This window comes from Alligator sinensis, unplaced genomic scaffold, assembly GCF_000455745.1.
Source record: "Alligator sinensis unplaced genomic scaffold, ASM45574v1 scaffold497_2, whole genome shotgun sequence".
NCBI lineage: Eukaryota > Metazoa > Chordata > Crocodylia > Alligatoridae > Alligator > Alligator sinensis.
In genome coordinates this window covers 112,296-131,171 of record NW_005843029.1, presented here as the reverse complement: position 1 = coordinate 131,171, position 18,876 = coordinate 112,296, and the positions used below count along the sequence as shown (strand labels likewise).

At 40.1% G+C, this 18,876-nt stretch overlaps 1 protein-coding gene across 1 annotated transcript in view; it reads right to left on the bottom strand.

Annotated features, from left to right (window-relative positions):
- The window catches only part of LOC102383327 (vacuolar protein sorting-associated protein 13B-like), a gene marked incomplete at its 3' end in the record, with an annotated part of 448,314 nt that overhangs the window by 317,324 nt on the left and 112,114 nt on the right, over positions 1-18,876 (bottom strand). The window contains exons 5-6 of the mRNA XM_025193225.1: positions 12,657-12,791; positions 11,625-11,798 (exon numbers count right to left, since the gene is read on the bottom strand). Of these exons, the coding sequence (XP_025049010.1) occupies positions 11,625-11,798; positions 12,657-12,791 (309 nt within the window). The remainder of the gene's footprint in view (positions 1-11,624; positions 11,799-12,656; positions 12,792-18,876) is intronic.

Sequence of the window (18,876 nt, the reverse complement as noted above, 5' to 3'; positions counted from 1 at the left end):
CAATATTCTGTTTATTTTTAATTGCTCTATTTATTTATTTTCAACAAAAATGAACTACCAGCAGTACATACAGCATCTATCTTTAAAAAATGAACAGTTATGTCAATTTAATTAAATTTTAAAAAGTTGGAGACAGTTTAAACATTAGCTGAAAGTAAACAGCTACAGTCCCTTATGCCCATCTCTGGTAAGCATTCAAGTGGAAGTTGAAGATCCCATGGCACTTTTTCAAAATGAGCAAGAGCTATCCCAATATCTTGGCCAACATACAGTCTCTCAATTAAAAACAGATTTTTAACATCTAAAGCTATGTGTCAGCAATTGCTGAGTATAACAGCTGTCAGGTTCCCAGAAAAATCTCTGCACTATCAGTATCTATTCACCTTGGTTAATAAAGTGCTTTCAGATGCTTTAAGTAGGAAAACTGCTTTATAGAAATATGGTTTTACAAAGACACTATTCAAAGATGTATTACCTAATATCATTATGGAAATAGGATCTAATGTGTGATTTGTATTATATATTTTATTATGTACAAGTGTTATTACAAGTTACTAAAACAAATCCTTGAAATTCTGGAAATGCTAAACTGAATGTTACCCATGCGACTTTAATTGTGCCAACCTGGGAAATGAATGAAATGAAACTTCCATGGAAGAAGCATTATGTGCTAAAGGTAATTAAAGAGGCTCTTATAAATAGAGACCCACCAAAATCATGATTTTGTGGAAAATATGAAATCCAGCATGGTCCATGAAATCCGTGGGGGAAAAAAAAGAAAATAAAAAGAAAACTTACTTAAATAAAACACTAGCTTCCCAAAGGGAACCAACGGTCCTCACAGGGAGGCAAGGGCTACAGACAAACAGGGAACCCAAGATGTCTGCTGCCCCAACCGCGCTGCTGATTGGCTGAGAGGGCTGCCTGTCATGTGGCCTCACATGTGTCTACCAATCAGCATCTAGGAGCAGGCCATATGATGACAGCCCTCACAGCCAATCAGTAGTGAAGGGTAGGGCGGCCCTTGGCCAATCAGGGGTGTAGGGGGGAACCCAGCAATGACCATCCTGCAAAGGTGCCCAGCCCAGCAATCTCCCCACAAAATTGGCCAGCCACCTCTTTGAGTTGGGTAGATCCCCTACTCATAATACATACCCACAAGGGATATAGTTAAGGTTTGCAGATTAACATGTAATTGGCATTTCTTATCTTTTACAGGTTTAGTTCTGTAATCTAAATAACTGATTTAAAGTAGGATATTTGTTCTGTTTTTGTGTAGCTTCTTAGGCTGTTTTATTTTCTAAATGAAAAAGGGGTAAATGAGTTCTATTACCTACAAGTAACAGCATCAGCACAGACCTCTATTACTTGAAAGCTAGGGACAAAAATTACACAAACTGGTACAAGTGATCAGAAACCAGTCTAAACCTGCAACAGAACAAAAGTTCGTGCACATAGACCAGTTTCAAAATGGCCAATCTCAGTTTAAGATGGACCCGGATGGATGTAGTTTCAAATTTAATCAATTAAGGTTAGACCAGTCTATCAAATTTCTGTGCCAGATGCCCTACCAACTCAAGCTAGGTTGCAGTCCCCTGGAATCTCAGGATGTGTTGCAGCTTCCCTGCTAATCCCCTCTCACAGGGCAAGCAGGCTAGCCTCTGCCTGCATTCTTCTGCCCAAGGCCAGCTGTCACAGAGCCAATGTAGCAAAGCCTCTGTTCCTCAGCCTTGTATCCTGCCTGCATCTACCAGCTGGGCCGTATTGGGGGTGGGGGGCAGGGGGAAGCAAAAGACTCCACCCCCAGTACCATCCCTGGCCAGAAGTGTTGGGAGAAGCATGCTGCAGGGGGCTTTTCCTTTTCCCCCACTGACTGGCCCAGCCCCATGCCTGCTGTTAGGGGTAGGAATGCAGTTAGGGTGGAGGCAGGGACCTCAACTTTCTCCCCATCCTTCACTTCCCCCTCCTGCCCCTAACAGGTGACAGGGGGTAGGGCTGCATTCTCCAGCCCTAGTTAGGCCAGTCACCAGGGGAGTGGAGAAAGCAGACCCCCTCCCAGCAGTTCTGGCTGGGTTCAGGGAGGCTGGGGTAGAGGCCTCTGCTTCCTCCACATCCTCTCCTGATCCTAACAGGTGGCAGGGCTGCATTCGACAACCCCAGCTGAGCCAGTCAGCAGGGGTGGGGAGAAACACCCCCACAGCACATTCTCCCTCCTCAGTGGTTCTGGCTACACCAGGGGTAGCTGAGGCAGGGACAAGATCCTCCTCTTTCCCCTGCATCACCTTCTCCCCCACACCTAACATTTCCCAGCCCTGGTAGGGCCAGTCAGCAGGGGAGGGGAGAAAGCCCCAACATGGCATGCCCCCCCCCAGTGGTTCTGGCGGAGGTGCTCCACTCCCCTCTGACCCTAACAGCTGGGAGGTGGTGGGCTGCATTCCCCAGCCCCAGTTGGGCCAGACAACAGGGGAGGGGAGAGAGCCCCCAGTGGTGCATTCCCTCCAGGGTTCTGGCTGGGCTGGGGGGAGAGGGGGAGGGCAGGGCAGGGTATATAACTAACTACATCAACTGTCAGCAGAAGGCTGTTTTTCTGGAAGGAAAAGGATGAGTCAAGCGTTAAGATGGAAAGATTCCAGGCCTTTTGCTACATAAGTATTCCCAGTACAAGTACCTCTGTGGCTGTTGCTGTTTTGGTAATGAGAAGCTCCAAACTTTTACATGTTCCTTTTTAGTTACATTATCATACTGGCAAAATCTTTCTGAAATATTCAAGCAAGACAAAAAAAAATCGTGATTTGCAATGAATGGGACAAAGAAAATGTGCTTCTCTGGCCCCCAGATTTTCCTCTCAACTTTCATATGGCTGCTGCAAAAATAGAAGTTTTAATGCATCTCAAAATAGTCACAATAATCTTTTAATAATGGGAAGTGTTAGAGAGTTACATGAGTAATTGCCAATTTCTCCTATAAAAATTAACATGTTCCTGGTTCTTGTTTAAAAGGTAACAGTTGATAAATTTAGCTTAAAAAAAATTCAAAACCTTATTTAGTTAATACACACAAACTAAATACTCCCCCGCCCCGCCTCCCAAAAACCCTACATACAAGGAAGTTTATACAGGTTTCTAGATCATACAAGACACTGAAAGCTACACAGTACCACTGCTTTGTCCAGAGGAAAGACTGGACACTGCATAAGCAAAGAGAACATACAGCTCACTTTCCTCTTCAGGATACTATAGAGCCACTTAATGGGAATTAGAGTCCTTCAAAATGAGGTGCCTAACTCCTGTAAAATATAACTCCCTCTCCAGAGGCAAAGCTTCTTGCTTATCAACTATTTAGAGCCAAACAGAGCATTCGAGATAACAGTAACTCAGTTGTTATAGTATACCATATTTACTCACATACAAGATAATTCTGAATATAAGAATGACCCCCCAAAATTAGATTCTATACACAGAAATTCTTAAATTTTATTATTATTATTATTATTATTATTATAATTTTCAAGGTATAGAATCTAATTTTTGGAGGTTTGCCATGAACTTGTCCCCCTACCACTGTTACAGCAGAGAAAATAAATCTGAGGAGATCAGGTGGCCCCCTTGTCTCCTGCCCTACCCCAACTTCTTCCCCCTGCAGTCCCTTCTCCCCCCTCCCTTTACTGTCAGGTCCTGTTCTCTCTAAGCACATGGAAGTGAGGGGCAAATTTGAAAACATTAACTTTGAAATAAACATATAGGCAAATTATCATCAGTACCCATAGACTTAGGTCATCCAGAATTGATGCATTTCACCTTTTTTGAAACTGTTGCAAGTTTTAGCACAGGCACTCCATAAACATGCTTTTAAGCAGCACTTTTGTGCCTACCTACATATATAGTACAAACTATGAATGCTATTAGTCCAAAGCCAAGGCTCATGATTTAACATAGAGTTCACTGAGCTGGGCCCCAGCAGAGTCAACAGGTGTTTCAAGCCATGGTGATACCATCACTCAGCACTTCTCAGTATGTTTTTGTACTCCAGATAACCCCCACAAAGGATCTATGTGTTAACTGGACTCCCACTCATGACTGCAACTGGGTATTCTTGTCACTACTACTTAGGATCCTTCAAAAATTTATAGACAGATAAGGCATAGGGCAACCTGGTTGGACTCCACCTCATGAAGGGTGGGACAACACTAATCATATGCAACAGTCTGATAGAGGGGATGACAGGGATTCTGGCTGAACTGCTTAGGGCCCCATTTGCTGATGTCTGCCAGACACTTAAGGCTGCTGGAGAAACAGGAATCATTGGAAATGGGAAAGAAAGGCATAGCTCAGCTATGAAAGTGAAGAGGAAGTTGAAGCATATTCAATGTAGTAGCTCACCATGACTTGAAAAAGAGTCTGTGCTGAGAGGGAATGTGCGCAATGGGCACTACCATATATCTTATTTAGGTGGGCTACGCTAACCTATCCTTGTGGTAGGTTCCCATCAGTATGTTGGTTTCCTGTCTCGGAGAGTCCCACAGTCACCTCCATTTCACTCGCTTCCTTGGTTCCCCTTCCATTCCCCAACTCCTCTGTTGGGGCTGGGGACCAGGCACAGTCCTTGCTCAGCTGCTCCAACAGTTTGCGTCTCTTTTACTGCTTGGTGAATGGGGGTGCGCCCTGGATCTGGAGTGCCCTCTTCCCCTTCTCCCTCCTCCTGATTCTGGACCTCCAGCTCCATTTTGTCTTCGCTTTCTGGGCCCGCTGCATCCTGAGCCTCCAAAACTAGGACCATGGATAGCACCTCCTCCTCCTCCACTTCTCTGGCTGTGCCCCAAGACATCTCCTGAAAGAGTGCCCCTCTTTCCCACACAGATTACAGTGTTTTTCCTTGGTGCAGCTCTGCGAACAGTGCCCAGTCTGATTGCAGACTTCACAGAGCAGTGGCAATGCATAGGGTGTGCACGTGCACCCCCTGAGAGTGCCAGTGCACCCCCTGACTGGCTGCACTCGCCGCTTAGGTGATGGGCAGGCAGGAGCGCTGGTGCCCCCCCTGCAAGTGCCAGCCAATCTCTGCAGCCAGTCCCAGAAGCGGCCACAGCCACTCCCGGAAGCGGCCACAGCGCAGCGGCTCCCGCCCCCCCCGGCCGAGGAGCGGGCCCCAGCCACTCCCGGAAGCGGCCACAGCGCAGCGATTGGCCATCACGGGATTGGCTGCAGGTGCCCCCCAGGGAGTGAGATCAGTAGCAGGGGACCCACCCCTGGTTAGCAGGATTGATTGCAGCCCCCCCCCCCAATCAGCGGGACTGGTTGCAGGGGGGGCATGTGCCCCCCCAACTAAGGCGGCACCAGTCACCTATGGCATACAGTTCCATTTTACAGTCCTTCCCAAGGTGGCCCTCCTCTTCACATCGGCAGCAGAGTTTGGGCTGCCCCCAGTAGGAGATCAGTATGTTTTGTCCATTATAGGCCATGTGTTTTATAGTCATGCTCAGTGTTGGTTGCATTTAATTAACTTCATAGTCAGTTTTCATTACTGAGCACATGCTTCTTTTGGCAGTACTTTAATGATAAGACTGTATTTAATGTGATTTTCTTGTATGTGAATATAGGATGAGAAGCTGTTTTCCCCAGCCATCATGGGGAAGCTCATCTTATATTCAAGTAAATATGATAATTTGCCCCTCCCAGATGTTATTCCCATCAGATGGAATTGCAATCAAGGCAAGCAGAATAAAAGATTGCACCGAAAGAAGAATCTTCCCTGCCAGCACAAGTAACAGGCTCCAACACTTCACAGCCACGGAAAGTGGTAGGATCTTTATAAGCCAACAGATAGAGGTTACGTGGGGCAGAAAGTCCTACATCCAGTATCAAAGGTATTTCTTTCTCTGGTCCATATCGTTACAACTGTAAAACCTACCAAGTTAAAAAGGGACTTTTGAATCTTACTTAAAAACTAGTTCCCCATTGATTCCAATTAGAAAATGTTTTTTTCACTCCTGCTTTCTTTCCCCTATCTATTGTCCTGAACATAACCTGCAATAAACCTAAAATGCTGAATTTATTTCATCATGTATACAAACAATTACATAATGAATGTAGAACTGTGACTTCACCACAGAAGCTAGGAGGAGAGACCAATCCTTTCCCACATACAACTGTCTAACAGCAGCAGCACTTCATATAGCAAAGCACAACTACTTTTACGTCAAGTTTATTCCCAAAATAGAAATACTTCTTCCTCAAACAAAAACCCAAAAAATTAACATGTAGAAAATCACAACTTTACAAAACTGTCCATCAGGTGTAGTTTTAAAAAAAAATGTAGTGTAAATGCATCTGCAGAGTACGTATCTTATGGGATTGCCAAAAAATCCCAGTTTTAAAAAAAATGTATAGAACTAACAAGTTCACTTGTTGCTACTACTGAATATTAATTCTTACATGCTTTGTAACCTAGAAACTTTTCTAATTCTAGTGCCTCATAGTCTAAGTATTTTAATTGTTGTTTTTAATTCAATTTTGAAAACTACAGGACACAGTTAATAGAATTCATTTTAGAATGCATAATTGCCTGAAATCTAATTCACCTTACACTAACAAAAGTATAACATGAACACTGTGTATTTAGGAACATACATGGCTTACACAGGGATTTTTTAAAGGCAAAATAACAAGAATAAACAAGATTTTAAAAGTAATTAAGAGGATAAAAATGTTCTCTGTTGCAATTGCACAGTGCTCAAAAGACTGAGTCCTGGCAGCTATCATAATCCTTTTGAAATTGTTCATATTAAGATTAAAGATCACTTTGTTCCTGTATTCCCACAACTAGTTGGTATGGTAAAGAGATCAGTCCCCTAGTTTTATATGCAACATCTTTAACATTTGCTCTCCTTTCTGGGCATGTGATTAAATGTAACATTTTGAAATCCCAAAGTTCTGAGAAAAACATAAATCCCTGTCCACAGCTGCTGTTTGACTCTGGAAACACATGCATTTTCTTTTCAAGCATCTACCATCAAAAAAATCCCAAAGGACTTGAACTGGAGAACACCTGCATCTCTTCATTTAGTTCCAATAACAGAGTCTAAACTTCAAAATTACAAAAATAGACGCTATGTTCAGCTGTAGTTACATTTTGCCTCTAATTCCCGTGAAAAAAATGCTAAGAGCATGAAATCATTCAGGCAAGCTCTGTCAGCAAGAGGATAAGATTTTTTTGCACCAGAAGCCCAGTGGGAACATGATAGAAAACTGGCAACAATTACAGATAAAACGCATAGTGATGTCCTCAGGGAGAGGGGAGGAAATGTAATAAGATAGATGGGTATAATTTTTACACATTTATGCCTAAACCACAAATGTGAGTTGTCTTTAATTACTACAGTATATAAGCATTCCTACTCATTTGTCGTATCAAAAAAATATTAAGTACTTCAAACCAATGCATATAATTCTCTCTCAAAAGTTCTCTTTTTAAATACTAACAATATATTCATTCACTTAAATTCAAACCAAATATTTAAAAGAAACCAATTGTCCCAGTTTTTAAAACTAGCTCTGCTGGAACTTATAATATTCTGGCCCTGAGTGGTGAAGTAGGAAACAGTTGCCAATGAGAATTTCATTTCAAACAACTTATTTTAAGTAGAACTGTATATTAAAAACTGTCTCATCTCTTTCAGTCGACTGTACTGAATAAAATCAACTGCTAGATGATACAAAAAAAAATCATAATGTTGGTGGCAGTGTTATAATGAATGGAGCTTTTGCATACTCCAAGGTGTTCTTTCATCATAAGATTTTTGGAAGCAGAGAAATTTACACAGAAATAAATATTTTCACAGAAATTTTTCAGTGATTTGTGATAAAGGGAGACAGAATTAGGTGCATCTTTCAAATAATTATAAATAGAAGTATCTCAAAATACTCAACCTACAAGCATGACGTTTTAAATTAACTTAGGTGCTACCAACTTCTATTTGACATATAGCTTACATTTTTTTTTGCTCATTTCTAGTGGTTCTCACATAGAAACTAGACATTTTCTTGCATGCTCAACATTTCCCTTTTCTATTCTATGCATTAATTTATATGATATGAACTTGAAAGTAATATTATTGTGTTTACTTCAGTGATTTAATGTTCCATTATTGAATGTTATTAAATACTTAATTCCGGTTAAATACTGCAAAATAAATACAGTTTAATCACCTTACCATAGCTCATATAAAATGTTTACACCCCTTTCATTTTCAAATTCCCCCCTCTCTCTCTCTCTCTCTCTCTCTCATATATCAGGTGAAATAAGCTGTGCCGGTTTATAAACATGGTGCATTCAAACATGACATAGAAAGATCTTCCTTCCCCAGTTCAGGGACAGTGCATAGCACCCAGCAAGCCACCAACTGTCTGTAATGTCATATGTATTATATAATGTGTCTAGGTTGGAGGACACAAAACTACAGAAAGATGACAAAAAAGGGTTGTGTTCTGAGTAAACAACTGCCAATAAATATACCTACTATGCATAATTCTTCCTTTTTCTGGATATTAGATGGATACACACATTAAAGTTATTACTTCTTTTGCAAAACTAAATGTAACCAGATTCAGTTTCCTCCACTATATTACACTTACTGTCACTAGCCATTACTTTTCTGTTACCTTGAATATCAGATCACATAAAAATATTAATGTAGTACTATTATTTGTCTTTTATAATTCAATTTTTATGTACTCTTAGCATTCAACTGGAACACTATAATACCATTTTACACATACGGAAAACCTCTTTTCTAGAAATTTATACCCAGTCTAGCCACTTTATTAGTTTTGTATCCCACAGGTTGATTCCCAGTATGAATGAGTTATAATCCAATCACCAGTCATTACAGAAAGTAATCTAGTGCTGTACAACAGTTAAAAATCCTGTTAGAGGTGCACAATTTGACTAGTCTTTCCTCCTTCGCTCATACTTGCACTGGAAGGAATTGTAAGTCATTTGTCCTTGAGATACTTACGGTTTGAGCTCTCTTAAGTATATAGAAAGTTGCCTTTTCAGTAATCTCTTGTGTCATGGGACCAAAGTAACTAGAAGTTTCCCTGAAATAAATCTCTGCTTCTATCTCTAGCTTTGACACCCAGAAGCATAGCATATCATTCTTCCTTTTGCTGGGGAATGATAAAAAATATGAATTTATCGTTTTATCAAATTAATCCAGAATACTTGTCTCTCCCTTGTTTTGGGAGCTTCTTTTCCCACTTTTCCTTTATTCAGATGTTTCTTTTTATGAATTTCTATAGTGATTCTAGGGTATCTATAGTAACTACACTGATTTGTTCCAAGAGTATTCCACATCTTCCTTGGCACCATAATCTTTCAATAAGCTTTCTATATCCATTCCAACATAATTTGAACCAGCTCTTAATTTAGCTTTCCTGATTCTTGTCAGCAGCTTCATCTGTAGGTCCAGGCTCTTTGTCTACCCGAGATCAGAAATTATCATATTTTTGCTCTCCTGTCCTTTAATAAAAAGGGAAAAAAACCTGAAACAAAACAGGAAAACTGCCCACCTCAACATAAATAATCCATGGATGTCCTTTTTATTTTAGTGAACCCCTCTTCTCTTGTAGGGCCAAGAGAAGGGCTTACCTAAATTCCTTCAAGAACTCGCTTCCAGTTTACAGCTCGCCAAATCCTCTGGACCAAAAACTTTTAAATTTGGTGCCTCTTTCCTTCTCAATTTCAATCAATTTCTGTTCTGCACAGAACCTGATGGTAGCTGTAGCTCTAATGATTCAGGTAACTAATCAGTTTGTCATTTGCAGCTTGCCAGTCAAAATACAAAATCAACACTATCTTCTGGGAGCCCACCCTTTAGAATAAGACAGCTGATTGCTGAGAATAAAACTATATAATTTGTTATAGCATTTTTCAACTCCCACTTCTGTTAACTACTTGCCTTCATTCAACACTGACTGTAACTCTTTATTAGGACTTGTTTTACTGCTGCATCACTTTAACAATCCACATACATAAATGTGGACAAGGCTTGGTTTAAAATTATTTATTAATTCTCTCAAGCATGCTCTGTCAGAAATGTCCTAAAATAAGCAGAAGGTTAAACTGAACTATTTTCATTCTGATTGTGATCATGATACTTCAGAAAAGTTATTATTTTCTTATATAGTGATAGTAAGCAGGCAAAGTTCTTCACAATAAGTTAAACACATTAGCCCAAAATAGGATTGCTGAACTGAGAGTCTTCAAAGATAAGGTATCAGAGATCCAATGAAATACAGATTTTATGAACATATACTGTAAAGATTAGTCACTGCACACATCATGGTATTTAATGACCAAAGTGGAAAAACTCCTAAGGAACAGGTCCTTTTTCTGAAGACATTAGGAAGTAGAGGAAAAAGGGACCTGTATCAGATGATTTTACAAGGCAAACTTTTCATTGTAGTACTTGAAATATTAAAAACATGGCCTACATAACAGGATGCACATTCAAATGTAGTATGTTAGATATTTTGATATTAAAGTATATCTGGAAATAGGGGGTTTCCAGAATTGATTACATGTTCACATTCTGTACTTACACAGATCTTTAGTTAAAGAGAAACTGTTAATTTAACAAAAATTCTCTGCCTATATTTGAAATACAGTTAATGCACATACATTCAAAGGGTAGTATAAATTAAAGAGACTAGGAAAAAATTATCTCACTTTTCAATAGATTTTTAGTGTTTCAAAGCACTTAATATACAGTTACTTTCACTGTTTTCTCCTTATAATCAACTAATTAGCTTCCCCTATTATTTTACTCCTTCTTTAATGTAACCACAAAGGAGAGAGCAAGATTTTAAAATGGGCAATTGATTCCTAAAGCAACATATATTGGCAAGGAGATTTAGGGCCATATATACTTTCCAAACCTGCTTCTACAGAATTGTTTTCAACTAACTAGATATCAAATTGACAATGTACCTTTAAACAGATCACTAATGACCAATGTTTTGTTTAAATCCCATGGAAGCCAGAAGCCTACCATAGAAGAGCAGTTATACCCACAAATGATTTCAGAAAGAAACCTTGCCACCAACAATTTCAAGTCCTCCACAAACCATTCTGAAACTCTAAACTTGCTTGCCACTTAAATCTGACACTATAAAATGAGATAGATGAGACTAAGTGGTTTTCAAAAGGTGGGTACTTTTTATTATGTGGATTAACAAATTCTGAATGGAACTGACAAAATATGCCACAGATTTACACAAAACATTTTGAGTCTACCCAGGAACTAACCTGGTAATTTTGTATCTAAAACCGAATCAGTAGATAGGAAACTTGCCTTTTGTCAAAAATACAAAAGATGAAAATAAAATATGTATTTTTTTTAAAAGCAAACAGTCAATTAAACATGCCTTATTATAAGAAGATATATATATATATATGGTGTGTTTTGTTTTTTAAGTTTCAAAGTAAGTTAATCTGAAGTTATAATGCATGCAGCATGTGAAATAAATACTTTGGCATTTAGCACATTTTATATCAAGTCCCTCTTTAGAAAACTACCTTGGATAGGAAAATGTAATCTGATATCAGCTTAACAAGGGTTTTGCACTTACCAGAATTATGGCAGTAGTCCATACACCGTGGAATTTGGATTGTAAAGGCTACCAAATCTGGAGCTAACAGAGATTCTGGCTTTCTACTTTCATTGAGCCATTTGCTGCTGTGTAGGTCTCTTGTGTCTGAAGGGCCTTGAATTAAAGGAATCAGCTTCTCTTTTCCACCATCACCTGAATAAAGGTTAAACGTTTTATGCCTTTTATTACAAGGAAAAATTTTGACACAAACATTTCTTAGCTTGAAAAGAGCAGCTATTAAATTCAGAAGCATAAACAAAGTGACAAAATACAATGAACAAGCTGTTATAAATTTGGTCACAGAAAAACACTTACTCATACAGTTATTATACAAGTTTTTTTATACCCAATAAGATTTAAAATAATGATACCAGATAAACTAATCAATTCAAATTACATATGTTAATTACAGTCCACTAATAGAACAGTTACTTCAAATGACATTCAAGTATAGTTCCTACATTTAAAAAACTCTAAACACTGACTAAATGAAAAATACATATTGGTTGGAAATGTTTACTTCATTCTTCATGTGTACTTCATTCTTCAAGAGACGCAGTACCCAAAAAAGTACACTAAACAAACCCCTTAAAAATGTAAGGCCTGAAAAATGTGTTTTGTCCATTTCAAAATTATTTAAAAAAACCCACAATTTATCATAATTATACTGTAAATAAGGCAAAACGTGACTGTACTTTAAAATGAAAATAATCTAGTTTTCACATAGATTTTCTTCCTTGTTGTTAGAGTCTGGTTTTCGTATTAAAAAATAAATAAATAAATAAAAAATCAACCAAGTTTTAAATTTATTTTATTTACTTATTGTCAACACTGAATTTACTAGGGCCATGTTGTATCATCCTGGCACAAGTAAAAAAACAGAATACAACCCTCCCCCCTCTGGTTCATAGGAACAATGAGTAAATTCTTGTTTCAGTAATTCTCTTGTAAAAAGCAAGGCCAATTCTCCTATACAGGCAATAAAGTTTTACATGGTCCAGCTGCACATACCTGGGGCTTTGGCACAAATTTTTATTGATCCCACGGTCCCAGAGGCACATTTGACCAATGATGTGCTGCAGTACTTCAGTTCAACATTCTGGATTGAGCCCTCAAGAGTTGGCAGGGGATTCTTAGATTTCACACCTAATAAAAGAAAACTGCAAATGTACTAGCCTGTTGAATTTAAATATTTTTATATTCCTTCACCAACGCATTTAAACTTAATTATACTTTAATTATCTACTTTAGATGTTCTTATAGCATTTTGTTGTGATTCTTGGTTTTGACTCTGAAGTAAGAGAATATTATACACATAATTATGTATAACATATTTATGCAAACATTTTATTTTCACATACAGGAAAACATATAAGGTAACTTAGAAACTTTTAGAATAAGAAATAGAGATGCATGCACATACGTGATCTGTTTTTATTCTGTAACTTGGTCATGACACTTCAGTTGTTCTTCTCCAGTATTTTTATTGCAATGATTTCATTTAAGAAAAAATAACTAAAAAGGTTCTTAGCTGATATTTAGACAACAGTTTCATTCAGTAGCAATATAAAAACAAATGTATGCAACTAAATGGCACAGCAGGAGACTTCCCATTTTGCTAGGGAAATTAGAGTTCACCCTTTCCTTGGGTCACAAGTGAAATAAGTTTGGTGATGTCCGCGCAGTGTCTGTGTAGATTAGAACACTACCAATAAAAATTTGAAACGAATCTGTATTACTGGCAGTCTCTTCTCAAGAGATGCCTAGTGCTGTACCAACAAAAGACATTACAGGCAAAGATAAAGATGCACTGGCAGAGCTGATGGGACACCTAACACACAAAGTCTTTATGGCCTAATCAGCACTACTATTTATAGGCTTCTACCATCAGGGAAACTTAATTTACTTGCAAATTAGTTTGGACACCTGTAAGGAGTATGGAAAAAAAAAAGAAAAAGAAAAGTTACAACTTTTGAATGATATTTTTCCTACACAGAACTAACTTGGAAGTCAAAAGTTAAATTTGGCAAGCAACTTGCTCATTATGCAAGATTAAGACTAATTTTGGGGAACATTTTTGTGCATACCTAACAGTGAATTTCTGCCAATATCCATATTTTGCAAAGAAACTATTATGAATCATCAGGTTTGGGGTTTTGGGGGGGTTTTTTTGTTTTTTTTTTTTAAGTAATATAGGTAAGTTATTTCATGATAGATGGAGTCATTAAGGCAACTGGATAGAAATATATATTTTAAATTCTCTAAACACTTAACCCATTACATTTTCTTTCATCTGCTCCCAAACACACTTACACTAAAGATTATTCTTCTGAATACTTTAAATTGCTGGGCAAGGTATAATGCTTAATTTACAAGATGGCAGAACGCATAAAGAATTAAATCTGAAACCCCCCTGCTTGCTATATTAGAGTGAGCCTAGATACCGGGTACAGTCTGTAAGATATATAAAGTTCTTGCATACCACATGCCCCCAAATAAAACACGCTCCTTGTTTTTGGAAGACAGAATAGAGAAAAGAGTTTTCCAGAATTACAGCTGATTATGGACCTTCCACGTGTTACACTTAAGACATGATTAACCAGTTAATCTTGTCTTAAGTTTTAACATGGCCACACATTAAAGTAATTAACAGCATCATAAAACAAAGAATAAGCCACAAAATTATTCCACAAAAATGTGTCATAACTTGGTGGCTAGTTCCTATCATGCCATTAATGGAACACATGGTCAAGTGGGCCCCCCACCCAATGCCTGGGAGACCTGTCAGCTGATCCAGGCTCCCAGCCATGCGAGCACATGGTGCGCCTTCACAGCTAGGAGCTCCATCAGCTGAGGCAGCTCCCAGCTGAGGAAGCTTGCAACTTGCCGGTGCAGTGTTAGCTGGGTATCTTGATCCCCTGCACCAGCAATAAAAGTGTGATTAGTTCTGATGTTTGATTCCACAATCACTCCACCTGCCATGCACATGTGGCATGGCAGGAAGCATGATTGTGTGGAGCATGCATCAGTTACTATCATGCCTTTGCCTGAATGTCTGGCAAGGGTCTATATGACAGAGAATATCCAGGAAGTGTGGCATCCCAGGAAATGGGTTTAACAGGGCTTAACTCCAAGACAGTCAGGTGGGTGAGAAACTGGCTGCAGGATAGGACCCAGACAGTTGTAGTGACTGGATCTGAATCATCCTGGAGGGAAGTGGGCAGTGGTGTCCTGCAGGGGTCGGTGTTTAGTCCAGTACTTTTCAACATCTTTATTAACAGTTTGGATGTGGAAGTGAAGAGCTCACTAGCCAAGTTTGCGGATGACATCAAGTGATGGAGAAATGTAGCCACGCTTGAAGATAGGCTACAGATAAAGGCAGACCTAGACAGGCTAGCAAGTTGGGCAGATCAGAACCTGATGAAGTTCAACATCGAGAAATGTAAAGTGCTCCACCACGGGTGAGCAACCCCCAACACACCTACAGGCTTGGCAACACCAAGGTGACTAGAAGCACAGATGAAATGGACCTGGGGCTTATAACAGAGCACAGTATGAGTATGACCTGGCAGTGCGAATCTGTAGCCAGTAGGGCAAATAATACTCCGGCATGCATCAATTGATGCATCTCCAGCAAAACCATGGAGGTGATTCTTCTCCTCTACTCAGCACTGATGAGACTGCAGATTGAGTACTGCATCCAGTTCTGGGGACCACACTTTAACAAGGACGTGGAGAAGTTTGAGAGAGTCCAAAGAAGAGGCACCTGTATGATCAGAGTCTTACACAGCAAGCCATATGAGGAAAGGCTGAGGAATCTGGGACTCTCCAGCCTGAAGAAAAGAAGGCTGAGAGGGGACCTGGTAGCAGCTTACTGCTACACTAGGGAAGTACATCAAGGGCTTGGTGAGCAGCTGTTCACCAGGCCACCTGAGGGAAAACCAGGAGTAATGGCCACAAACTCTTGGAAGATCAATTCAGGCTTAACATTAGGAAAAACTTCTTCACAGTCAGGGTGTCCAGACTGTGGAATAAGCTTCCTCCAGAGGTGATGCGATCACTTACCCTGGAAATCTTCAAGAGGAGACTAGACAGTCACCTTGCTGGGGTCACCTGACCCCCAGTTATCTTTCCTGCTTTGTGCAGGGTGCTGGACCCAATGATCTTCCAAGGTCCCTTCTGGCCTTACCATCTATGAATATGAACAGACATTGTTGCAAAGACCTTGGCGTTTCCCATTTTTAAGGGTTCAAATTTGCTTGACTTTGCAACCTTACTGTTATTCAATTACAGGATTATATATAATTAGGCACATCCATGTATGCATATAACTAAATGCAGTAGTACTATATTGTGTGTAATACTACAGAATTTAACTATAGGTATTCCCATTTAATTGTAAATATTTATCCCTTTTAAAAAATTAAAAGGAAAACATTTTGCAAGCCCATTATTGTTGTATTATGTGAGAGGATCATTTTTTGATTTGGCCTGTATAACTCCAAGTACTTCAAGAAACTAATCCTAACATTTGCAAATGTAATTCTATATGTTCCTTCTAATAGGTTTTAATATATATTTTGGATGTTTTTAGTCTCATTTATATATTTTTGAAGGCAAGGCACAGAGATACAGATATAGTACAGTCACTGTCCAATAGTCAGAAAGACACTTCCAGTCTTTAACATTACTGAAGTAAAAAAGAATATATTAGGGATGGCTCTGGCAATACTGTAGTGTCTCACATGCAATACATACTGTTCCCTCAAAAATCAGACTGGTGTGCATGTTTTATGTGAAGAAGTTGTTTTTTTCACTATAAAAGAAGCAAGTTTAGAGATAATGTGCATGCCATGCCACTGCCAAGATGGTAGAGTCCTCTGTTAACCCTCCCACCACCACAGCTATTGGGTGAGCACTATAACTTCTTGAAGCAGCAAGTGAGATACTAGTACTATCTTGATGAAGAATGTGAAAACAAGATTTTATTTACAGGAAATTATATAAAGAGCTACTTATGTTAAAGAACTAACAGTCCTGCTACTACCCTTGCAAAAGTCTGTGGATTAACCTTGTATGACAACGTAAGTCATACCGAGAACACAGAATCATAGAAAATTAGAGTTGGCAGGGATCTCAGGAGGTCACCTAGTTCAACCCCCACTCAAATCAGGACCATCCCCAACTAGATCATTCCAGCCAGGCCTTTTTCGAGCTGGGCCTTAAAAACCTCCAAGGATGGAGATTCCACAACTCCTCTAGGTCAGTGGTACTTGACCTTTTTTGTACTAGGACCCATTTGTAAACATCAGTGGCCAGTCCTCCCTCAGTGTCCTTCACTCCCAACCTGCTGCCCCCAGCCCCCAGGCTCCAGCTGCCCAGTGTGTGGGGGCCTGGGATGGGTGTGCAGGGCAGGGAGGGGTCCAAGCAGCCCCCTGCAAGCTGGAATTCCGACAGCCTGCCAGAGTAAGGCCAGTTTCTCATGTTTTCCTCCTTTAAAGCATAATCAATTTTTTAAAGTTTGTTGATCGATTTTTAAAGTTTGTTTGCAACCCTTTCATATATTCTTGCAACACGCTTCGGAGTTGCAACCCACAGGTTGAGAAGCGCTGTTCTATGTAAGCTGCTTCCCAGTGTTTCACCACTTTCCTACTGAAATTTTTTTCGCAATATCTAACCTAAATTTCCCTTGCTGCAACTTGAGACCATCGCTCCTTGTTCTGTCATCTGCCACCACTGAGAACAGTCTTGTTCCACCATCTTTCGAACCCCACTTCAGGTAGTTAAAGGATGCTATTAAATCCACTCAGTCTTCTCTTCTCCAAACTAAATATGCCCAGATCTCTCAGCCTCTCCTCAGAAGTCATGTGCTCCAGCACCTTAACTATTTTCACTGCCCTCTGCTAGACTCTCTCCAATTTATCTGCTAAGAGTTATCTGCTAAGCCAATCTGGTTGCCTGCTATATTTGCTCTTCTTCCTGCACATCAGAATGGTTTGTTCCTCTACCTTCAGTAAGGTTTCTTTAAAATACAACCAGCTCTCCTGGACTCCTTTCCCCCTCAGACTGGCCTCCAAGGGGATCCTGTCCATCATCAGTTCTCTGAGGGAGTCAAAGTCTGCTTTTCTGAAGTCCAAGGTCCATACTCCTTCCTTTTGTCAGGATCATCAACTCGATCATCTTGTGGTCACTGCTACACAAGCTGCTGTCTATGTCTACATCCCCCACCAATTCTTCCCTGTTTGTCAGAAGCAGGTCAAGAAGAGCATAGTCCCTAGACAGTATCTCCAACACTTGCACAAGGAACTGGTCTCCAACGCTCTCCAAAAACATCCTAGATTGGCTGTGCACTGCTGTATTGACCTCTCCACATATGTCAGGGTGAGAAGTCCCCTATGAGAACCAGAGCCTGAGATATGGAAACTTCTGCTAGCTGTCTGAAGAAAGCCTCGCCTACCTCATCTGCCTGGTCTGGTGGTCTGTAGCAAACACCCACCAAAATATCACCCATTTTCCTTTCCCCTCTGACCTTAACCCAGAGACTTTCAAGAAGCCTATGTCCAGTTTCATATTGGAGCTCTGAGCAATCATACAGCTCTTTTACATGCAGCAAAACTCCTCCTCTTCTCCCCTGCCTCTCCTTCTTGAACAGTTTGTCCCCATCCATGACAGTGCTCCAGTCATGCGAGCTCCCACCAAGTCTCCCTCATTCCAGTCATGTCATTGTTCTGTGACTGTACAAGGACTTCCAGTTCTTCCTGCTTGTTTCCCAGGCTCAATGCATTCATGTACAGGCACCTGAGGTAACAAGCCAATTGCCTTACTTTCTCATTAAGAATGAGAAGGCCTCCCCGGTTGCCCCCTCCTCCTTCTGCTTCTTACAGGTCTCCCACTTCCCCTGCTTTGGTCTCCATCCCCCAGCGAACCTAGTTTAAAGGCCTCCTAGCTTAAAGTCCTCCTCACTAGGTTAGTGAGCCTGCCTGCAAGAATGCTCTTCTCTCCATCAGGTAGATCCTGCCTTTTCCTAGCAATCCTTCTTCTTGGAACAACATCCCATGGTTGAAGAAACTGAAACCCTGCTGGCAACACCACCTGCACAGCCATGAACGGATCTGCTGTGTCTGCTCCTGCCCAGGCCTTTCCCCTTAACTGGAAGAATCAAGACAGAGTGCTCAGGAAGTATGACATCCCAGGAGACAGTCTAGGTGAGAGCTGGCACCAGAAACTTCCA